The sequence below is a fragment of the Chlamydotis macqueenii genome, chromosome 20, assembly GCF_036417535.1.
Source record: "Chlamydotis macqueenii isolate bChlMac1 chromosome 20, bChlMac1.mat, whole genome shotgun sequence".
Lineage (NCBI taxonomy): Eukaryota > Metazoa > Chordata > Aves > Otidiformes > Otididae > Chlamydotis > Chlamydotis macqueenii.
Genome location: NC_141575.1, coordinates 2926444 through 2949767, shown reverse-complemented (window position 1 = coordinate 2949767; position 23324 = coordinate 2926444). Strand labels below are relative to the sequence as shown.

The window sequence follows — 23324 nt, the reverse complement described above, 5'->3', positions numbered from 1 at the left end:
CACATTTTGCTGTGGATTTTAAAATAAAAGGTTATTCTTGGGGGGGAAAAAAAAAGACAGCACGTTCTACTGTTGCTGCATGCAGCTCTTTTATTTTCATTTGTCTTTACAGAACTGTGAAGCATCTTCACAATAGTTGTACAAAAACATCTCCAGTTGGCTGTCGGCAGTGCATCCCAGCAGAACATCGCACAGAAGTAGGGCTGGGAGAGGAGAGGGGAGCTTTACCTGCTGTTGCTGACCAAAAATCCATGCACGAGCTGACCTTGGGAGACGGCAGGTCCCTCACCCAGGGGAAATAAAAATGCCGTGTTCTATACAGATTGAAGTGAAAAGGGGAGTAAGGGGAAATCAATCTACTCTAACACTGCTTTGGGTATTTGATTTTGCTTTAATGCACGGCATAGGGATTCAGTCCGGATGCAGCCTATGGACCCGGTAGTGGACAGGTAACATGCGCTGGAGCTGTCTGCCGACAAACCTGAAACTGTTACAGCTGTCCTCGACTGCCTTCTCCCAGGGCCTGGCGTGTCCCTGCAGTGAACCGCGACTGTTTCCTTCAGAAAATTGTATTTTTCTCAGTTTATTGTCAGGAATTGGAAGCAATTGATTTCCCCTGCCGCAGGCAGTGCAGGACAGGGGTTGTACCAGGCGGCTCCCTGGGGCACCCCCCCCCCCTCCAAGACAGCCCCTGCGGAAGCAGAAACAACTCCTTGATGCATCAGCCTTTCCAGGACCATTACAAAAATAAAATACTTTTGTTTTTTACATTAGTATTGTAACTGAGTCAGAAGAATTAGAAAAAAAAAAAAAAAAATTAAACATTTGTTCTTAGACTTGCATTGACCACAGGTAAGTATCTACAGAATTTATTTCAACATCCCGGTAGGATGCCCACTAGAAATGTACACCATAGAAAGAACGTATGCAAAACGCGTATGGTTTATACACAGAGCCTTCTTTTTACAGACAGAGGACAGAGCTTCACACATGAGACAGACAGAAGCAGTGTCAGAACACAGTAAGATGGAGGGCTGTTTTTCAGTAGTGGCACAAACAACCCCGAGGCTGCACGTCTTTTGGCGTGTGGGGTCCCTCGGATGTCAGTTATCGCCTCAAATTGAGAAGAGAGTGCGGCAGGAGAGGTGCCTAGAGCATTTCTGCAGTTAGCTGAGCATCTTGAGGCTTTGAGGTGACACAGCCCTGATGTGGGTTCATACTTCAACAGTGCTCACTTTTTTTTTTTTAGCCTGCAAGATCTTTCTTTTTTAATGATACTGTTTGGCATGCTACGTTACAAATGGAAATAAATAAAACCTGTATCTGCCTTAACTGAATAGATTAAAAATTAAAAATTAAAAAAATACCCCAGAACAAAAAAAAAAAAAAAAAAAAAATCAGAGATAGTTTTGGCTGTGCATAGCTGAAGGGCCGAGCACGTTCCTCTCTGAGCCCCTGATGTGTTGTCGGCTGCGGTGCCTGGTTGCCTCATGGCCAGCGCATCGGGGGGGGAAAAAAAAAAACCCAAAAAACCAAACCAACCACCAATAAAAATGAAGGGCCAATCCCAAAGCCCATCCAGGAACAGATGATCTTTCTCAACAACGTCTCGAGGTGACGCCAGCCTCAGCGTGGCCCCTCCCCAGGCACCCTCGCACCTCACACACATTTTGCACCCGTTGGCTTTTCCCCACACGACAGGCAGCGCATGCCCAAGCCATCTCATCAACTGCTTAAAATTGCAATTTTAAAGAGGTTTGGTTTGTGTGCGGGGGGGTTTTGTTTGGTTGGTTTTTTTTGTAAACAGCTTTTACGGGGCCGGGGGGGTGGTGTCACAGGGAAGAAATGGCAAATGTTAATGGCAATAACACGTCCAGCAAGACCAGGATGGCTGATGGGGGTCTCATTGTGCTTCACAGGCGTCACATTTAAAAAAAAAAAACCACAACAAAAACAAAACCCCACTGAAGTTTTAACATATGAATGCAAAAGTATATAGAGTTAACAACTCCGTTATTCACTCGGCAGTCAGCTAAACCCTTTCCACATCAATGTTGTGAAGTGTGCAAAAAAAATAGACGGAGAACACCTCTCGGGGTTCTGCTAGCAAAAGGTCTCCCCAGGTCGGCCGAAGCCGGATGAAATCTATTGGCCGACGTACGCAATGCCGCGCGGCCCGGCTTCACGCCGCGCTGGACGCTCGCGCACCTCTGCTGCAGGCGAAGCCGCGCAGACGCCAGCTCTTGTTGGGGGCTAAAGGCGAGCGAGGGCAGAGCCGGAGCTGCTGGAGGGCACAGGCTGGCCCCAACCTGCCCTGGGAGCAGGGGAAGGGGCTGAGCCGAAATGCTGACCCACAGCGTGTACCACACAAGCCTGCCCCATCCCACCTCCAGGTACGGGGACCTCCAGGGCCCTGTACAGTGGTGCGGGGGGGAAACGCAAACCTGGGGGGCACCATGCCCACAGCCGGGGCTCGGGCTAGAGCTGGGCACGTGTGATGACAGGCGTTGCTGCAGGGCAGGCCCGGCTTTCATTGGTGTGTTCCGGGTTTTGAGACGCGCAGATGGGCTGGAGGGGGCACAGCCCCTGCTCTGGCACTGGAGGGGGCTGCAGTGGCCCCTGCGATCCTGTCCCCTCTGTCCCATGGCCACCGGCGAGTCCTTCCCTGCCTCCCAGCGCAGCTCCGAGCGCTCGTCTCATCAACATCCGTCACAGACAAGCAGACCAAGAACATAAGATGGGTGAAAGAGCAGAAGTTTGGTATGCCAGGGGTTACCTGGTGGAGGAAGAGGAGGAGGAGGAGGGTTTCGGTGCAGTTTTGCTCTTGTATGGACAGCCCCATTCAATGCAAACAACCTGCATCATCTGGGGGCGATATTAAACGCAGTCCCCCTGTCACACAGGGTCAGCTGTCACCTGGCCTCGGCCACGTCCCACCAGCACCAGCGAAGACGTTCTCACTAGTTGCGGTATTTGTAGAAAAAGTTAAAAGCCATGGGGAACACAACCGCCCGCCGTCGGTCTGTCCGGCCGCCCCGTCCCTCTGAGGGGGGTCCGGGTATCCCTTCCGCAGCGCAAAGCCAGGCTGGGCATCGCCTTCCCCGGGCGACGGGCACCCGTGGCTGGCAGCCTTCCTCTTCTTCATCGCCTCCCCTCCGGAGCCCGCCGGCCCCTGGCAGGGCCGTGGGGTGTGCGGGGGGGCTGCTCAGAGCTGGGTCTCGTCCCGCGTTTCGGGGTTGCAGGGGCCCAGCTTGTTGCTGCAGCTGCTCTTGCGGCTGTGGCCATCGTTGGCCACGTGGGCCAGCGGGTCGGAACGGATCAGGTACCTGCGGGGCAGAGCACGGTTATGCCGCTGGGACCCCCACTTTGATTTCCCAATGGCAGGAGGGAGCTGGGAAAACCCTCAGTTGGGGTCTGGCCCGTCTTTGGGGATGGGATGTGTGAGGACGCCCCATGGCGCTGTGCTGGGAGCTGCTGCTCGCAACGGTGCGGCAGCTGTTAAAATAATTAGGAGTTATTTCTCCCGGCGTCGCAGAGCGGCAAACGCCAAGGGGAAAACTCCGCGCTGCCGATTGGAGCAGCGATGAGCAAAGCCGGGGCTGAGGTGCTTTGGGCCCTGCCCAAACATGGGGACGGGGAGGGGATGGCTTGGGAAGGAGGCAAAAACCACAGCTCTTCATGAGAAATCATGGCAAGCAGTGAGATGGGGGCAGCCCAGGCCAGTGGGGCAGGTCGGGGGGGCACAGGGAGCGCTCCTGCCCAGCCAAGCGGCTCCGCGCCCCGGGGCGGGCAGGGACAGCACCTACACGATGTCGTTGAGCTCCAGCCGCGTGTCCGGCGGGGGATTGATCAGCACGTAGGACAAGGTGTTCTGGTGGTCGTTCATCTCGTCTGCGGGAGAAGGGGGAAGCGCTGGTGAGGGACCCCCCCCGACAGATGCCCCCCGCTCCCACAGCCCCGCTGCAGCGTCCCCGAGCACCCAGCTCCGAGGGGTCACGGCTCATCCCCACGGACAGCAAACGGAGGGAGGCCACGGGCAACAGCGTTGCTGCCAGGAGAGCACCAAGAGCATCGCTGCTCCCCTCCTCCGCACCTCCCCAGCCGCTCCCCACCATGCCCCCGGGGACCGGGAGACACAACCCTTCAAAACACCCGCTCCCTCCCCAAAAAAAGAGAGAAAGATATCTTACCTTGGTTTAGTGCAAAAAAAAAAGGAAGAGGTTAGTCTCGCCGCGTTAGGTACAGCACAACGACTCCAACCACCGGGTCAGGGCAGCCAAACCCGCCCCCGTGCCGCTCGAGTGCTCTGCCCACCTCGCCCCTTCTTGAACGACTTAATTTAGCATCACCCAGCAACAGCATTTAGTGCAACGATTGCTTCTCTCTCCTGCCCAAGGGAAACCGCCCCGGTGGGGTTTTCAGCGCCGTCGATGCCGTTTTGGGACTGCTCTAAACCACGGTGACCTCCCGGGGGGGCTCAGGGCCCCCAAGAGCTGCACCCCTGTGTGCAGAGCGGGGCAAACAGGTGGCCTCGAGGCTGGGGGGGGGCCCTGTGCTTTCCGAAATAGCTGAGAACAAGATCATGGGTGAAATGAATGGGGGTGCAAGGCTGCAGGCGGCCAGGGAGGAGGTGGAAGCGGCGACAAACACCACCATTTACAGACGGAGCGAGCGGGCGTGGATGGACAGGGTGGCGGGGGAACAGACAGACGGACGCGGGGGCAGCGTGATGAGCGCGGCGGGACACCAGCTCACTGCAAGGCTTGTCACTGGGACGCCTCTCCGGGCTATCGCAACGGCTGTTTGCCGATCTCGGACAACTGGAGCTCAGTTTGGTGGGACCGGCATTAACCGGGGGCTGCTCCCTGCGACCTGTCCTGCGGCTTTCACCGCCCCATCCCTGCGGTTCCCCCTGTCCCGGCTGCGATGCGGAGCGGGTCTGGGGTCAAAGGCTGCCCTGCCACCCCTCTGCCATAAAAGCACCCTCGGGTGTGCGATCAGCCCAGGCGTGGGGGGGATGGACGAGCCAGCCCACGGGTGAGGAGCACCACTGCCCTTCGGCCTCAGGACTGGGGCAAAACCTCCGAAGCTGGGCTTTTCTCCAGCTGTGAGATGAGCCACAGCGGCTCAGCCACCGCAGCCGCCTGGCCTGGCACCCTGGACGGGAATGCACACAGGTCCCCTTCCCCCCGGGCTGCCTTCGCCGTGCATTTGGCCAACACACATCCAGATAGGCTCCAGGGCATCCCTGTGGCTGGACCACGCCGGTACTGCGTGCAGGGACACCAGACCCTTGTTTTGCTGCTCATACACCTCCCTGACACCACAGAGGGTGCCGCCGCCAGCGGAGGACAGGGAGATGCTGTGCGGGACCCCCCCCCAGTCCCAGGCACCGGCCGGTCCCTCGAGCCGCCGCGGAGCTTTGGCCATCCCAGTGCTGAGCCTTACAGCGAGGAGGGGACAGGGGGTGGCAACGCTGGGGCGCGGGTGGCACACGGACGCAGGGACCTGACAGGAGACGCGGGGTTTGCCATGACGGGGAGGCGGGGAAGGGCCCTGGCAGGTGTCCCTGCTCCATGGAAGCACCTTTTCCTGACCCCCATGCAGAGCCAGGCACTGCTGAACCCACCAGGTATATTGCCACGTCGGCCCCTGCGGCGCAGCGCCGGGGCTCAGCCCAGACCCACGCTCTGGAATATTTTGTTTGGGTTTTTTTTTTTTTGGGAGGTGAGCACTGAGCTCCAGCTCCCGTCCCCACGCAGCCCCCGGCAGCGCCGCCGCCGCGTCGGCCGTTCCCCCGCGGGCTCTCCCGGCCCGGCAGGCGGCTGGGGCACGCTGACGGCGCCGGGCCCCTCTGCGGCAGGACGCGGGCTCTCGGGACGGCGAGACACCAGCGGGGCCGGGCTCTGCCCCACTGGCAATATACTCTGCTGGCGTGGGGCTTCCATGAGCCCCAGCTGGGGCTGCTGCTGGGATGGAGGACGCAGGCCGTAGGGAAATGCCGACTTTTCACCTTACGCGTGGGCTAGTGAAGCCTAAAATACAGCTGGGGTGGGCTATCGCTGACCTCCAGGCTCATCCAGGGGCCCCGGGAAGCTGCTCCCACCGCCTCGTGCTGAGCCTGGCACCTCTCCAGTTGGAAACTGGGGCCGCTCCCGCGAGAGTTCTCCGGTAACGCAAACCGAGGACTGCGAGGGGCTCTCCAAGCGCTGCCCGTCCCCACGCTGTGCCTGACCCCACGGGCGGCCAAGAGGCGAAGGGGCCGGCGCAGGCGCTCCAGCGTCTCATCACGGCACGCTCCGCTGCGCTCCTGTCCCCCCCCAGTCCCCTCCTCCAGTTCCCACTGGCCTTACAGACCAAACCCAACTCGCAGAGCAATGGAGGGAGGGTTCCTCTCACAGCCGGGGGCTGCGATTGCCCTGTACGGATTCAATTGGAAAAGGGTCCCTGAGGGTTTTAATCTCCACGGCTGTGCGGAGCCCTGCGCTCGCACCGTCGTCGCAGGACGGTCTTTAGTTTTCCACCGCCACCCAACAAATCAGCGCTGGAAAGGGTCGGGTATCTAAGGTGAAAACCGGCAAGGGTGTGGATTGGGCTCAGCCGCCATGATCTTGTTGTACGCTGCACGCCGTGAGTCACGCGGGACTCCCAGGGAAAGGGAATTACCTTGCAAATATCCCAGGTTTACCCGATTCATCACATCACTGGCTGTTAAATTTGCTACATCCTCTACAGAACATACAGGGAAAGGCACAGACATAAACAGAGAGAGAGAGAGAGGTCAGCAAGCCATGATTCGGCAAATATCAGAGACGAGCTCCTGCGCTGCGGCAATAAAATGAGCAAAAGAAAAAAGGAAAGGGGGAGAAGGCAGAGCAACGTGTTCTTCCAAAACGCCATGGGTGTCCAGACACTGACGGTGACACACGGTGACAACGCACACTCCGGGCACAGCCGGCCGCAGACAGGGGCCAGGGAGCCGCCGGTCCCCTCGCCGTGCACAACGCCCCGGGCCCGGCCAGGCGTCGCCCTCCCGCCCCGACGGGAGATGAGTCCTGCACCCCCCGCTGCCTCTCCGCTCGCTGGAGCTCCCCCGGTTTGCCCCAGCCAAAATCTGCTGGATTGGCTGGAAGAAGGATGCAAACTCTGGCGCTAAGCCACCCAACGGTGCCCGAGCATCCCAGTGGGACCGGGACACAGGGCGGCCCCTCGGCATCTCCTCCGAGGCCGCAAAGGACGGGAAGGTGCCTCTGCCATCACCTCTGCCTGCGCTTGCGGGGGGTGGCATGCCACGGCCCGCCCTGGGCGCCGCACGCTTGTCCTCCGGTTCCAAACCCCCCTGCACTGCATCTCTTTGCATTTCCTTCTCCTCTTCCTCACGCCTGAAGGGCTGTGAGGGGGAAGCCAAGGTGGGACAGGAGGAATCCCCCCTCCCCAGACTCCCAAAATCGGTCCCTGTCCCGGCCAGGGCGCGGTGCCAGCCCGCGTGCGGGGCAGACGGACGCTCTTTGAGGATGGAGCAAACAGGCAGCAGCACAGGATGGTGTAAAAGAAAGAAAGGAAAAAAAAAAAACCTAACAACAAAAAAAACCAAACAAACCAAGGAAGCTGTGGGCTACAGACATTTTCATAACCAAAGGGCGGGGAATCGCCCACAGACGCCAGCACCAACGGGTGGGTGAGAAGCTTCACGAGAAATGGGGCTGCACGAAGGGACCCTGGGGACGTCCCGGGGCCGCGCGGGCTCCTCAGCCAGAAACCGGTTTCACACGCAATGAAGCAAACCACTCAACCCTGCAGCTACCGAAATCTTCTCCACGGAAGAGTTCTAGGAAGGATTGAAGCCGATAACCAAAGGGGTTTGCGCCAGCTGACGGGGCTTCACCTCTCCCTGCCGCGCTACGGGGGCTGGTGGGCAGAAGGGTTTTGCTGACTCAGCGTCAGCGCGTCCTGATCCACCGCTCCTGCGCGGCCAGAAAGCGGGGGGCACGCAGGGCATCGCGGCCCAAGGCTGCGTGGTGGCACCCGCCCCGCTGCAGGCAGAAGGGCGAGAGTTACTCTGCCGCTGCAAACTCCTGCCTGGACCCGTCCCAGAGCCCCGAAACGGGGTGGGGGGGAACAAGAGGGTGAGGGGGTTCTGCGCTGCGGGACCCCAGCATCGAACGCGCTCGTCTGCAGAAGCACAAGCAAGCCGAGGGATGATGCGCTGCTCGGAGCTGGGCCCGGCAGCCCCTGCAGGGTTAGGCTTGGCTCGGGGTTAGGCTCGGCTCGGGGTTAGGTGAGGCTCAGCACAGGGTTACCTGAGGAGCCCGCGAGCGGGATTGCACCACCGCAGAGAAGCGCAGCCGAACGGCACTTACCGTACCCGGTGGTGGGCAAGCCCAGGTGCTTCATACGGTTTTTGACGAGCTCGGAAAGCTCCTGCCTCTCGGAGCGGCGGTACAGGCTGAGGCGCTGCTGGCTGATCCACTCGGCCGTCTTGCTGGAGTGCTTGTTGCCCTTCCTGCTCAGCCGGCGCGCCCACTGCATGCTCTTGCGCCGCAGCAGCGGGTGCTCGGACTGGTCGCTGGAGCAGGAGTTCCTGTGGTGGCCGGTCTTGATGCCCCAGTGCTCCTTGACGTCCCTCGTGTCCTCGCAGTCCTCCACGTTGATTGAGATCTGTGACTGGAAGCCCAGCAGGTCACGAGGTGGGGGGTGCCAAAAAGAGTCTGTCCTGTGTCTGACGGGGTGGGAGCTCTCCCGTGGGACGGGATTCTTCCTCCGACCCCCACGCGCTCTCCCAGCACATCACCTCTGTGCCGCTAAAACGACCCGCTCGGCAGATTTGGGATAAGTGCTGCCGAGCGGAGCCTAACGCCATCTCGAACGTGATTCATCCCTGGGCTGCCCAAGGGACAGCCGTGCCCTTGTCCCCTCTCTTCCATCTTACGGCAGGCGTGCTGCCACGTCCCCGATACGGCAATCCCCACCGGTGAGCAGGAATTTATTAATGAAGTGGTTTAGAGCATCTCTAAGAAAGAGGTGGGCTGCATTTAATTAAACCTCAACTTCTGGCTCCCTGTAGCTAAACTAAAGGCATTTAGAACGGGGCCTGGCTCGCTCCCCTGCTCGTTATCCCAGTTAATTACACTGCCGAGGACTTTTCCCAGCCTGCCGAGGCTCAGCCGGCATCGCCCTTCCGTAGGGACAGGCACAAGGCAGCCGGTGGCCCTCGGTGGCCGGTGGAGCCGTTGGCACGAGCCAGCCCAGCCTCCGGGTCGGGGGGACCGGGAGGCAGCGCTGGCAGCCGGCGCGATGCCCGGCACCGCGACGTGAGCGGCACTCACCTGCGCTCTGATGTCGTGGGGCTGCAGCGGGGGAAAAGGAAGGAAAAAAGAAAGCGTCAGCCCAGCAAACGGGCAGCCCTGCTGTGCCACATCCCCCCCCGCGCCCCGGGGACACGGTGCCACACGGCACCTCCGTGAAAACCCCTCCGCCGGCCCGCAGCTGGGAGAGACGGGCATTGGCACCCACCCCGCTTACCGGGCTGGGCAACCAGGACACCACCACCGTAACACGGACACGGGGCCGCTAACGAAGTGAAGACAGAGCCCCCCCTCCCCTCGCTCCTCCCCACCGTGGCTGCACCCAGGTCCGAGGGGCCTCACGGACCCGGCCAGCCTCATGGGCTGCATCTCTGCCGGGTAGCGATGCTCAGCTGGGACGTGCCACCGCCGTGCCCCTACCTCAGAGGTTGCGAACATGTGCGACTCTGTCCTATAAATCCCGATGGGAATCTCCGCACTGGAGGAGCAGAGCTTCTGGAAGAGGCGGCCGTATGTCCGGATCCACAGGTCGTCCTCAGTGATCTTCATCTGAGTGACAGAGGACAAACAAACATCAACCGCTCTGTGCCGTGCAGAACCCACTGAGCAACATCTTGAGGCTGCTCCTCAGCATCCCCGCAGCTCATCCATCTCAATTCCAAAAGTCAGATGGACTCCACAAAAACACCAGAGGCAATTTCCAACCTTTCCAGCCTTCAGAACAGGGACTTTGGTCCTTGGTAGCTCTTAGGCTCTTGGTAGCACTAAGGTTCCTCACACACAATGCAGGGGAGCAATGACCTGGCATGCTCTGCCCAATGTAGCCCCTGCTCCGATTCCCCAGAAGAGGGGAACATTCCACCCCCATGCACAGGGTGACGTGACAGGTCCCACCAGATCCACAATGATGGTTTCTACCCGCAGGGACTGGGCACCTACCGCACAGAGGTAGCCGGAGCCCGGCGTGGTGTCGAGACCCAGCAGCAACCGAGTGATGGTGATCATGTAGTCCTTCACAAACGACTTGGGGGAGATGTTTGAGCAGAAAGTCAGAGGAAAGGTTTGCTCGGTTATTGACTGGGAGATGCAAAGGTGCTCCAGCCCACGCCAGCAGCTGCGGCCACAGTGGGGGCTCCCCACGGCCCCTCGCCGAGGGCCCTCACCTGGTAGAGCAGCGTGTCCAGCATGCTGATGCTGAAGACCCTCCCGGCCGCGAAGGGCAGTCGGAACATGAACGCCAGATTGGAACCATTCTCTCTTTCTCTCTGGAAGAGGAAGGAGAGATGTCAGCGCTCACGGGGTCTCGTCCACATCCTTGCAGGGTGCGTTCCCACGCCCCAGTGTCTGATTTGGGGGTATTTTCTCCCTTGCCTCAGCACAGTGACCCCACCGCCCCCCAGCCACAGCATTAAGCCAGATCCAGAGGACCAGCGTGCCCAGCACAGCAGCAGGCAAAGCAGCACAAACTGCAGCCACCACACAGACAGGTAAATACGTAGGAGGAGGCAGTTACTCCAAAGGTCAACTGCACACGTATTTGTTTGCCACAGGTTCTCTCAGGTAGACACACTATGACAGCTGCAGCAGGCAGGAGAGCTCAGGACCTTGAGGAGCTCAAACGCAGTCACTCTCAGCACTGACTTTCCAAGGGAAGACCTTCTCTTACCTTCTCCAGCTTGGAAAGGGCAAGAGAGTAACTGTCCTTCGCTCTGAACTGCATGAACCTCATGTTGGAGGGGTGGGTCAGCTCGGTGATGATGCTGAGGCTGGGGAAGAGCCTGCAATGGGAAGAGACCTGCTGTCCTGCAGCTCACTCAGAAGTGAGAGCACTCCCTGCGTTTAAAGCCTGAGGAAGACCAAAACCATCCCTGTGCCTGTCCGAGGTCAGAAATAGCTGGATAGATGCCGTTTCCTAGAGTGAGCCCAAGCGCAGAGGTGTCCCATTGCCTGTGGCCACCACCCCAGCCACCTCCACCTTCCTGCCCTTGTCTCTGGCAGAGGCCAGTGGCCGTGACAGAGCCAGGGCAGTGGTCACCCCTCACCTGAACATGGTCTGGACATTGACAATCGTCTTTGCATCCGCCATGTAGTCCTCCTCGGCGCTCATCGTGCTCTCCTTGTCCACAACCACCAGGTTGTCGGCGTAGATGATGCCGCACTGCAGCAAGCTGTCCAGGCTGGGCAGTTCCCAAAGAGAAGAGCGCAGGGTCAGCCCTTGGAAACGACACAGGCAAGCAGCACGCTGCGACGCGCAGCGCTACAGCAAGCCCAGGCTGCTCCCAACCACCAGCTCTCCGCCTGCTCCCATCTACCAGGGCGGGGTCGACCACCCGAAAAGCCAAGAGCGGGCTCAGCTCCGTGGTACCAACCCTGGGGCTTCTCATGGGATGAAGCAAAAGTCGGGGCTGGGGTAAGTGCTACACATTTTAGGCATCGCTGTAAGTAGGAAACCGTGGAAACACCTACTTGTCGATCGTGCCCTCCATGTAGTAAACCATGGGGAAACAACAGATGGCTTCCAGAAAGTGATGCTCGGGCCTGGAGGAAGAGCAACGGAGAGCAAGGTGGTTCAGCAAGTCCAGGGGGCAAAGACAGACACAAACCCCACACAGGCATCCCCGGGGCCAACACCAGCCAGGGTTCCCAGCAGTGGCACCACCCCCCGCCCATGAAAACCCCGGGGAGGGCTCGGTGCGACACAAAACATCGGCGGAAAAGTACTTGCTTGTTGTCCAGCAGCAACACGATGGGGTTCAGCTCTTTGCGGGACCGATAGTAGGCACGAAGCGGGACGATGAAGTTATAGAGTCCGTTCCCAGCCGTCTCTGCCGAAACGATAATCAGTTTGTTCTTAAACCCGTAGGCTTTGGCGTCCTCAAAGCTGTTGTGCTTGCAGCCCTGTGCGGCGGAAGGCAGTGCAGGGACTCAGCGTGGCTCTCGGCTGCCCACCATGCACGGAGCCGTCCTGCTCCCGTGGGAACATGGCCCCGGGCAGCCGCCCGGGTCCCGTCGTACCTTGTCCAGCCTCAGGCAGCAGAAAGGGGCTTTCTCGGGTAAAAGGTGGCACAGAGTCGGGGAGCTCCCGATGTAGGGGGAGTTGGGGGGGTAGCCCTTCACGTACCTGCGGCAGAGAGAAAATCCAGCGGCGTGAGGACACGGGGAGAGCTTTCCACACGTACGACACTCAGGCACTGGGAAAAACATTTAAAAGCAGCACACCAGGGCCCAAGCACATCACGGGCAAAAGCTTTGCAAAACTCTCCCACAGCAGCTGGAAATTTTACAAGATACGCATATTTAGGAATCTCTTTTGCTACGCAACGGGTGATGAGACTGTAGGCACGCAGCATTCCCAGCACGGGTGGAGAAGGCAGCAGAAAGGACCACTGAGCACAGCTGAAGGGAGGGGAGGGCGACGCTGAGCCAGATAAAGGAGCAATAAACCGCATGGGCGTTTTTAGAGTATGTTTTTGTGAATAGGCGTTTTTTAAAAACCACCAATTGTATTTTTGATGGAACCAGAAGCAGAAATTTTCATTTAAGGAGCAGCTAAAAGTGGACGTGAGTTAAAAGGCAACTGGTGAGAGTTTGCAGATACTCAGCAAACTCCCCGCGTCGCTGCGGCAGCACCCAAACAGCTCACCAGCAAAGCAAGTGCTTGTCTGCCTGTCACAAACCAACGGCTTTACAGCTGCTGTAAACATTTCTTCTGCATTCTTTATTTATGTGCAAAGGAGAACAGGATCCTCTACATGCCGGCGAGCGAAGGGAGGCGAGAGGACTGGCGGACCCTGCCCACGCCCAGCGGCGTCTGGCTCTGCGCAATTTCGCCGATATCCAGAGGAGACTTCTCCAAAGCAGCAGGAAAGGCTTGCGGCCAAGCAGCGATTGCCCGTGTTACAGACGCTGGTGTGCTCAGAAAAAGCCGAGAGGGGCTCAGCCAGAGCGCCCCTCAGCCACCACTGAACACCCATCACGCGCGATGGTCACCATCTCTCCGACACAACGGATGGCTCGACCGAGGGCAGGCGACTCACTCCACAACCGCCGACCCCTCCTCGTCCGACTGCGTCATCTCGTCTTCCGACTGGTCGCTGAGCAGGTCGCAGGGCAGCAGGGACGAGGTGTCGGCCAGCTCGAGGACGGGCGCGATGCTGGGCCGGCGGTTGCCCGAGCCGTTCTCCGCCGGCAGCGTCAGCTTGCTGCTGTTAGCGGGGCGGCACTCCGTGTTCTGCAGGTCCATGGCTACTGTACCTGGACATGGTGGGGAGGGAAGCACAGCAAACCCGCTATAAGGAGGTGAAGAGAGCCACGACGGCAAAGCATCGCACCTTTGAGCCCTGTACGGGGACAAGGCGGAGCATGCAGGACCGTGCACCGTGCCTGTTAAACGCAACCCAGATAAATCATGGAACCATAGAATCTTAACGCTGGAAGAGACCTCCAAGATCATCAAGTCCAGCCGTCAGCCCAACACCACCATGCCCACTAAACCGTGTCCTGCAGTGCCACATCCACACGTTCTTTGAACACCTCCAGGGATGGCAACTCCACCACTGCCCTGGGCAGCCTGTTCCAGTGCCTGACCGCTCTTCCAGTAAAGAAGTGTTTCCCAATATCCAACCTAAACCTCTCCTGGCACAACTTCAGGCCATTTCCTCTTGTCCTATCACAAGTTATTTCGGAGAAGAGACCAACAGTCACCTCCCTACACCCTCCTTCCAGGTAGCTGTAGAGAGCAATGAGGTTTCCTCTCAGCCTCCTCTGCTCCAGACTGAACAATCCCAGTTCCCTCAGCTGCTCATCAGACTTGTTCTCCAGATCCCTCACCAGCTTCATTACCCCTTTTTTGGATGCGCTCCAGCCACTCAACGTCCTTCTTGTGCTGAGGGGCCCAAAAGTGCACACAGTACTCGAGGTGCAGCCTCACCAATGCCAAGCACAGGGGCAGGATCACTGCTCTACTCCTGCTGGCCACCTGCTCCTGACACCAGCCAGGATGCTGTTGGCTCTCTTGGCCACACTGCTGGCTCAAGTTCAGCCAGCTGTCAACCAGCACCCCCAGGTCCCTTCCCGCCAGGGAGCTTTCCAGCCGCTCTTCCCCAAGCCTGCAGCGTTGTGTGGGGTTCTTGTGACCCAAGTGCAGAACCCGGCACTTGGCCTTGTTGAACCTCATCCAGTTCACCTCAGCCCATCGGTCCAGCCTCTCCAGACCAGGACAGGCTAAACCAACAGGCACAGGGAGCGTTGGCACAGCACCCACCAGCAACCCCACCTGGGCGTCGCTGCGGGGAGCATCTCCCGGGGTCACAGCTCAGGGTGCTCCCACAATGGGCGCATCACCCTCCCTGGCCCCCAGCCATGGCCACCTCCTGCTGAGGCTCTCATCCAGTCCACGCCAAACAGTGATTTTTAGGTGGTCAGGAACGCGGGGAGCTTCACAGCAAGCAAAGCCCAGGCGTTGGGCTCATGCGTTCTCTCTCCCTCCCGTCGCCAAAAGTCCCCCCATGAACGAGCTGTGTAACGGGAACACTGACAAACGCTGTTCGGCAAAGTGCTCTGTGGCTTGCTGGGGGATAATCTATGCAAATTGCTGCTCATGAGTACAAATGTATAAATTATTTGCCTGGCATGTAATCTGCTTGTGCAGCACAGCCGCTCCAGGCAGCCCCAGCACTCGCTTTCCCCAGATACGCGCTGGAAGTAATGACTCATGGTATTTTCCATCTGTGAAAATGCACCACTCGCTGCAGAGCAAACTCGGCTCGCCGTCGGGCTGCGAATCATAAACGTGATTTAGGATGCGGCCAGCGGCATTTATTCCTCTAGCCAGGGCCTGGGGGGTTTATGCAAATACTGTTAATGATAACAGACGTCTACGTGAGCTTGCTGGGAGCAGCCGGGGTACGAGGAGCAGTCTGTTATTTTACTGGGGAGGCGACTGGGACAGGGAATGGGAAGGGATTTTTTTCAGTGGCTCCCAGCAACACCCAGGCGGGGGGCATGGCAAGGAGTCTGCGAAATAAAATCAAATCTGGGGAAAATGATGAAACTGAACCTGGGGAAGGAGCCGGAGCGGTGTGTGTGGGGTGCTGCCCTTCCCTCCCGCCGAGCCCCCCGACTCACCCATGCTGGCGATGATGCTGTGCACGGGCAGGCGGGACGGGCCGTCGTAGATGCCTCTCCCCGCAAAGCCCTTCTTCTTCTGCTTCTCCTCCTGCTTGAAGATGAAGGCGGAGTTCTCCTCCTTGGTGATGTTGATGTAGAAGCAGGTGTCGGACGCCGCCATGATGTGCCGCGGGCCGGGGTTCAGCAGGATGCTCTTATTGTCCTCCCTCCGGATGCCGATCAGGCAGACGCCGTACCTGTGCCGGGAGCACAACGTGGGCACTCGCAGCTGGAGAAAAGCCCCTATGGAGCTTTGTCCCTGCACAAGGGACCTCACGGCACCCTCCAGCCCCAGCCCCACGCCCTCAGGGGACACAGATCAGGAGATACGCCCTGCCCGCCACGGCCTGTTGCAGCCCTGCCCTCACTTCTTGTGTGCGTGGAAGGCAGCGTAGGTGAAGCTCTTCCCCTCGTACTCCATGAAGAACTTGCTGTCGCCCATTCGGATGTGGTAGACCTCGTTGCCCGAGCAGCGCCCGTACATCCGCTGCCACTGCTCCGGGGACTCCTGGCCCTCCCTGCAACAACAGCAGCAGCGTGCTGGGATGGGACCTCCCCCAGTGCTGGGATGGGACCCCTCCAGTGCCAGCATATGACCTTGGCACAGACCCCAGCACATCAGCCAGCTCCCGGAGCGGAACGGCACGGCGGGAGTGCTAGGACCCACACCACTGCTTCACCGGGCTGGCGGAGCTCCTTCCAGCTGTGCTTTATATAAACCCACCCAACAGCCTGCAGGGTCTGGGTCTGCACGGGCTGTCAATTCACCGTCCCTCCAGTGGGACCGTGCAGGTATAAAGACGACATTTTTATTCCCAGTCTCTGGAAAGGCGATATTGGCCAGCCCATTTGCACTGGTATTTTCACCCTACAATATCAGCTTTTGCTCCTAACCTGGTTAGGGGTCCCAGTGTGCTCCCCCAGACCCCTCACCCTTCCCTCTGAGCCCAGAGCCCCTGGTTCTGCCATCCCTCTGCGCTCAGGCTGGGCAGGGACGGGCAGGGACGGGCAGGACTCACTGGCCGCGGGAGGTGTGCACCAGCAGCGTGATGAGGGTGGAGGTGGCGGGGCAGACGCAGTTCAGCGCCAGCATGGCGTATTTGCACTCCTCTTCGCAGACGACATGATCTGAAAGGCAGAGGGGACCATCACGGCGGGGAGGGAGATGGATGGGTTCCTTGCACAGCGGTGCCCAGGGTTGAAGTAATTTTTGAAGTGGTGTTGGGTGCTGGGTGCTCCCTCCTCCTGCCAGTCCAGGAGGGCTTTCAGCCAGTCAACAGCCCACAGGAAACACCACAAATGGGATTAATGTGGGCAGGAAAACAGGGATGCAGGCTGAAATTCAACCACGTGGACATCAGCCCACGGCTGCCACATCCGCAGGGACGCATGCCCAAGCACACATGGGACTGGTGCCCCCATCCCGGAGCAGCCTGGAGCCAGCTCTCCCCTGGCCCCAGGTGTGTTGTCACAAAGGGGCTGGCAGCCCCAAAATCTCTTCCAGCAATCGAGAGGAGTCTCAGCACCAGGCCACGGACTCCTCCGAGATGGAAACACCGCTGGAAACACCTGTGATGGCAGGTAAGGCGGCCCAGACCGATGAAGTGAGCAGTGCCATGCAGCCCCTCCGACTCACCAGCAAACTTGACGTGAAACTTGTTCTCGGGCTTTAGGATCTGAACGTAGAGAGGACAGTTCGGAGCAAAATCTTTCACAGCCCAGGCTCTCAGGATGGTCTGGTGGTCCTAGCCAAGGAGAAGAGCAAGAGCTACTTGCCTGATGGCTTATTTTCCCCAATGTTTCTACACCCGGGATGAAATGCAAAGCACCCAGCCGCCGTGGAGACGAACAGCAAGGGCTCCTCCAACACCCACTGCTAACGGGGGACAATTGTCCTCTCCTGCTCCCCAAAACCCGGCACCAATGGGAAACTGGGACAGCAGATGAAAGGCGAGCTGCATGGGCAGCATCCCTGGCACCGGCCGGCAGCAAGAGCTGTCACCACTGCCACCCCCTCCCTCTCCCAGGGCCCCCAAAGTAAAATCTTCCCAGTAAAGTCCCTGCCTGGGCTGGGATAAGATTGAATGAGGCGAGGAGGTTTTGGGGTGAGCTCCCCGAAGGAGTGCGGGGCGCACTGCCTGTGCACGTGCCCAGGGGACAGAGCTCAGCACTCCAGCACCACGCTTTTGCCCTGCTGCCTCCTGGCACTGTCCTGTGCCGGGCAGACGGGAGATGCAGCGACCACCCCGGACCCAGCTGAGAAATGAATAACCTACCACCGTGCCACCCCCCAGGCCTGGCTTACCGCCGCGGTGCGGTCCACCTCGTTTCGGCTGCTGAGAATGAAGCAGGCTTCTCCGTTGTCCATCCTGCAAACAGAGAGCAGCCACCCCGTGAACTGCATGGGGCCAGCAAAGCTGAGCACCCGCCCGGACCAGCCAGGGCACTGCCAGCCCCCACTGGGACCCCAGCGAAGCCATGCAGGGATGCCCATCATCACATCTGGGCATTACTGGGGACCCTCCTCTGCGGCTCCGAGGCCCGCGGGCAGCACGGCAGGACCGGCCTCGCCACGGATGTGCAGCGTGTCCCTCTGCTCACTTGGCTCTCATCAGGTCCTGGTCCTTCAGCGCCGAGCCCTGGAGGTAGATCACTCGCTGCGACCACAGAGGGATCTGCAGCACCCGCCGCACCTGGATATCCATCTCCGTCGGGCAAAGTATCACCACGTAGTAATCCTGAAAGAGAGGGGCTCGTGTGGGTCGGCGGTCCCCCGAGACATTGGGTTTTGTATGACACCCCCTGCCCCTGCTCCAGGGTCCTGCAAGGGTTTTGGGAAACCCTGCAAGGGTCATCAGCAGCTTCTCTGCATTGCTGCTTCAATAAAGCCGACGCAGGCACAGCTGACTACAGAACCAGGAAAGAGCCGCACGCTCACAGCAAAGCAGAGCCTCTTATGGATTTTAAAGCCTGAACGTAGGGAGTCAAGGCTGGGTGACGGGAACGAAGTGCATGTGAGTGTCGGAATGAAACGGAAACCTGCAACGTGTCTGTGATGCTCTCATCCTGGGGAGCAGGAAAGGCACAGGCATTTGCAAGAAGATGACTTATTATGTGGAGATACTCCAGTAAGAGCCGGGTAAATCCCATCGAGGTTTAGCAATTACACCTTCTGTTTCTGTCTGAGCTTCTTCATTCACCAAAGGCATCCTTGCATTTAGAAAAGCCCCTCTGGTCCCTTTCCATGTGCTTACACGGTGTTCTAACAGGCCTGGCCAGAAAACGGGGTGGATCAGGCAGAGAGAGACCCATCATGGAGATGGCAAAGCAAGGTGGCCCTACCACTTCTCACCTCTCCTTAGCCAGCGCAGCACGTGCTTCCCGGTGCTGGGCTGGATGGTTTTTACCTTACCCTCACCAGCAGCAGCGACCCAGCCGTGCCCAGCAAGGCTGCGAGCCTGGCAAGGGCAAGCGTTGCCCAAGCACAGTGTGGCAACACGCCTGGTCCTCACCTGCAGGCGCGGGTGGGCGTAAAACTCATTGAGGAAGTCCATGAGGAGATCAATCTTGAGGGAGCTGACGCAAAGGACGACGTGTTTCTCTGTCTGTGCACGGTGACGGCTGTAATTGCCTCCCGACTTCTGCCGCTCCATCCACAGGTAGACGAGCTCCTCGAACTGCAGAGGAAGGCGGAGGGCTGATGTCCCCCTCGGCAGGGCTGCCCGGGTGCAGGCTCCGCATCCCTCTCCGCCCTCGGCTGCGCAAGTCTAACCTGGAGTGGCAGCACGACCAGGGCGACACAAATCATTATCACGACGAGGAGCTGGGAAGGCCAGATCTTTGGTGTCACGTCTCCATAGCCCACGGTGGAAAAGGTGACGATGCAGAAGTAGAAGGACTTGAAGAGGGAAAGCTTCTCACCTGCTCGTTCTAAATGCTGGATGCCACAGGTCCTGAAGGGAGAGAGCAGACATCACAGCGAGTGCTTCCCCAGTTGGGCGACGGGCAGTGCCCATAGCGCCTGCTGAAGCCAGTGGGCAACCCTAGAAGGTGACTTACACCATGTCCATGGAGGAAATTTGTCTGTAAGACGCTGTCAGCATCAGCACTGGGTTTATGTCCCCAACAGAAATTATTCAGCTAACAGCGTCTACAGGAGGAGTTTGTTTGATGTGCTTGCTCACCAAAGCAGCACAGGGGTCCAGGTCCCGGGCCATGGACACAGTGTTGAGCATCACCCAGGGGCTGCCCTTGCGTTGCAAAAACGCAAAATGTGGAAGCGATCAGCTGTCCCAGTCAGGCTCTGGGGGGACTCAGCCCGTGGGAAGGGCTCTCAGTTACAGGGGCACACGCTCCGGCAGATCCCGTTGCCCAACCTTGGCCCTTGCAAAGCCGTGCCACAGAGCCACCTGGCTCCCCACGGACAGGCAGGCAGCACAACTCCACCAACCCGCAGTTTCAAAGTCACTTTTCTAAACGCAAGCATCACGTAAATTGTTCTGGACCCCAATTGTAGCCCGGCGGCATCCGCCAAGCAACACGTCCACGGTCCCAGCGGGCAGGAGGTGCCCCGGGTGGGGAGCACTGATGAGCTCCAAAATTGCATTAGTCATTCAGATCAGAGGACTGTCTTTATTGCCAAAGACTCACGAGCCTAAAAGCTTCATTTCCTGTCTGTTCAGCAACTTAAGGGTATTACATGTCTCAAATCCTCTCGCTCCTCACGAGCCAGAGGGAAGATTCAAGCAGCCTAATTCAAAGCTAAGTACCAGTGACGGGAGCTGACTCCTTCATAAAAAGACGCCCTTGCTGTTGGCAACGCGTGGGGTAAAAGGCCCGGTTAATTAGCTGGAGCCCCAGTGGCCTGTTACACAAACGAGCTCAGCAGCCACGGTGACTTGGTGAGGAGGAAGAGCATGGTGGGAGCCAGCCGGTCCAGCGGGACCCGGTGAATGAGCCGTCACACACGTCTGAGCCCACGTCCCCGCGGGAAGCTGCTGTCCCTGCCCTTGACCCTGCAGCACTACTCCTGTGTCCGCATCGCCCATCCCTCTCCGACAACGCCCTCATCCTCACACACATCAGTTAAAAACCATAGAATTAGGGAGGATAATTGTCTTCTAAAATAGGAATTGATCTTCCCAGCGTTCAGTGCTGGGAGGAGCCCAGCGCCGAGGGCATGAGGGTCCAGGGTTTTCCCCCGAAGCTCCAGCAGACGTGGCCGTGCCCAAGCCAAAGCCCAGGGATGCATGTGGAAACCTGGGGCACGCTCCTCACCACGGCTCCCCCGATCCCGAAGCTCAGCCCGAGGAGCTGAGATCTGTCCCGTTAGCAAAGACGGGATGGCAAAGACTTGGGCGTTCAATCCGACCAGCAGCCCTAAGCAGTTACGCTTTCTTCAATGCCCACAAAGCTCTCAGGCTGAAAAATCAAGCTAGAAGACACCACTTAAAGGCAGAACCTCCTCCAGCTTCCCAAATCACCACGTGATGTCCTGGCCATACCACCCCACCACAGCTGGGCAGGTCCCATCCCACCTCCCTGCCCTGCAAGCCCTGTGAGAGCCCGGCTCCACCTGGGACCATCAAAGCCGATTCCCTGGATGAAGAGGGTGGCTTAGCGAAACGGAGAGCAGCACTCACCCCGTGAAAACGAGACACAGGAGGGTGCAGATGAGAATGAGCACCTGGTTAAACATCGCAGACTGGGTCCTCTGTATGGCTCGGTGCAGGTCGTTCTGGGAAGAGAGAAGAGGACCCACCAGCTTGAGCAGCCCCACGGCAGAGTGACCAGGGGCGGAGGGGTGGGATGCGTCCCATCACTCACAATCATGTTCTCCAGGGCGTACTTGGCAAGCCAGCAGTTCAGAAACACAGGAATGAACAAATTCCGCAGAGGAGGCCAGAATATCTAGGAGAGCAAGAGTTACTCTCAGAAAAATCCATGTTCGCTATCAGAAAAAGCTGTAAACAGCCAGCTGGAGTCCTGTTGGGAAGGATCCATCTCCAAACCAAGCACCAGCCCCTGCGAGGCTGCCTCCCAACGCTGCCCCACTCCCCTTGGCTGCAGCGGAGCAGCCGCAAAGGGAGGGTGGTTTGCGGGATAACACTCCAGAGAAAGTCATCATATTGAAAAATATTGAAGGAAAAATATCCTGCCAGCTTTAACTACGACTTGGCCAGACATCCATTTTTCTTTATTTCACCACCAGAACTCCAGTACTTATCAAACTTAAAGCTGCTTTAAAATGTCACTGGGAAACACTCACCGTGATAATGAATGGCACCGTGTTGATCATCTCAAGGATGAATGAGATGCGGAAAATCTGTTCCCAGATGTTCCCCTGAGGAATTAAAACCAAATAATAATTAAATAAGCTTAAAAATGTGCCAAATGCTAATTAAAAAGCTCCCACTCCACCACAGAGCCTGCTAAGTAAGGGAAGCACGCCAGAGCAGGCAGAGATGCTCGGGTTTGCCTACGGCAGAGTAACGCCTTCCCAAACCATTCCGGCCGTTCCGTAGGCACTGCATCCCTCTGTCCATCACCGCCACTGCCCAGCGCCTGGGGACACCGGCACTGCACGTGAGGACGGAGGAGGAGAGTGACTGATGCAGACCACCCACGCCCAAACCAGGGGGTGACACGGGGTCTGCCAACTGTCCCAGGGACCCCAAGAAGGTGCCATTTAAGGTCACTTTTTTGGGTGCCTGCTAACTCCGGAGGCGGCAGATCCCAGCAGGAGCAGGGATCACGCTGCCGAGCTCAGCTCCGGGTCCTTGCGAGTCAGTCTGCCCTCCCATAAAAACCAGTGAGCATTTGCAAAACACCACTGCGGTCTGAATTTAAAGGAAAACGGAAAAAGAACGGATCCGCCAGCTCCGCTCTGCCAAACGCTCATCCACAGCCTGAGGGGGAACGAGAAAAGAAAACAGTCCCAGCCAGCTGAGACGTCGCCGAGACAAACGCCCTCTCGGGATGCTGCAGGCTTCAGACAGCTCGAAGGCGGAGAAACAAATTAATGGCGGGGGGGTCAGGCCCATCACTGCCCTCCGCCCGCCCCGGGGCTCTCACCTTGTAGCTGAGATAGATGAGCAGCATGGTCTCCAGGAAGCTGATTAAAGCGATGCTGACCTGCGGAGACAGACAGGCAGAGGCTGCGGAGGGCTCGCGCCACGCCTCGGCAGTTGATCCGAGCTGTGCCGAGCCCTCCCCGCCCCGCGCGATGACGAGCCCGGGGCTGTCGCAGACGAGGGCCCGTTCGTTTGCCCTTGCCCCTCGCTGTCGCGGGCAGAGGACGCCCGGAGCGGCGCTGGCGGCAGAGCTCAAGCCCCAGCTCCTGCCGTGCTCCCGCACCACCCTGCCCGAGGTCTGGGCACTCACCTGCACGGCCCACAGCGGCATTTTTCTGTCCACCCAGAAGATGTGTGACCTGCAAAGAAAATTCAAACTGGATCTAAACCGTACCCTAACGGCAGCGCCTTTACTCCCCACCGAATGCTAGAGGCAATGGTTTCAAGCTGCGCCAGGGGAGATTCAGGCTGGACATTAGGAAATATTACTTCTCGGAAAGGGTAGTCAGGCACTGGAATGCACTGCCCAGGGAGGTGGTGGAGTCACCGACCATGGGGGTGTTCAAGAAACGTTTGGATGTTGTGTTGAGGGATATGATTTAGCTGAGAAGTATTGGTGATGGTTGGACTGGATGATCTTTTAGGTCTTTTCCAATCTTGATAATTCTGTGATTCTGTGATTCTGTGAATGCAAATCCAAGGCCATTGCTGACCAGGATCCAGCACAGGACTGGTACTGGTGTTCCTTACAGCTTGTTCAAGCAGCCTCGGCACTGGG

At 58.5% G+C, this 23324-nt stretch overlaps 1 protein-coding gene across 5 annotated transcripts in view; it reads right to left on the bottom strand.

Moving 5' to 3' along the window:
* Window positions 1-1954: 1954 nt before the first annotated feature.
* Window positions 1955-23324, bottom strand: part of KCNT1 (potassium sodium-activated channel subfamily T member 1) — a 79866-nt gene continuing 58496 nt past the window's right edge. For 2 of the 5 annotated variants that reach the window (XM_086763687.1, XM_086763684.1), the window contains exons 6-31: window positions 22857-22905; window positions 22548-22607; window positions 21742-21816; window positions 21300-21383; window positions 21116-21210; window positions 19246-19426; window positions 18986-19150; window positions 18075-18211; window positions 17779-17842; window positions 17110-17218; window positions 16493-16601; window positions 15842-15991; window positions 15432-15670; window positions 13343-13559; window positions 12321-12426; window positions 12031-12203; window positions 11772-11843; window positions 11348-11482; window positions 10972-11083; window positions 10469-10570; window positions 10245-10328; window positions 9726-9854; window positions 9327-9347; window positions 8361-8664; window positions 3807-3891; window positions 1955-3326 (exon numbers count right to left, since the gene is read on the bottom strand). In XM_086763687.1, coding sequence (XP_086619813.1) covers window positions 3206-3326; window positions 3807-3891; window positions 8361-8664; window positions 9327-9347; window positions 9726-9854; window positions 10245-10328; window positions 10469-10570; window positions 10972-11083; window positions 11348-11482; window positions 11772-11843; window positions 12031-12203; window positions 12321-12426; window positions 13343-13559; window positions 15432-15670; window positions 15842-15991; window positions 16493-16601; window positions 17110-17218; window positions 17779-17842; window positions 18075-18211; window positions 18986-19150; window positions 19246-19426; window positions 21116-21210; window positions 21300-21383; window positions 21742-21816; window positions 22548-22607; window positions 22857-22905 — 3178 coding nt within the window. In that variant the 3' untranslated portion in view covers window positions 1955-3205. Of the gene's footprint in view, window positions 3327-3806; window positions 3892-6666; window positions 6730-8360; window positions 8665-9326; window positions 9348-9725; window positions 9855-10244; window positions 10329-10468; window positions 10571-10971; window positions 11084-11347; window positions 11483-11771; window positions 11844-12030; window positions 12204-12320; window positions 12427-13342; window positions 13560-15431; window positions 15671-15841; window positions 15992-16492; window positions 16602-17109; window positions 17219-17778; window positions 17843-18074; window positions 18212-18985; window positions 19151-19245; window positions 19427-21115; window positions 21211-21299; window positions 21384-21741; window positions 21817-22547; window positions 22608-22856; window positions 22906-23324 lie in introns of all 5 variants that reach the window. The other 3 variants (XM_086763683.1, XM_086763686.1, XM_086763685.1) reach the window with 3 other exon arrangements.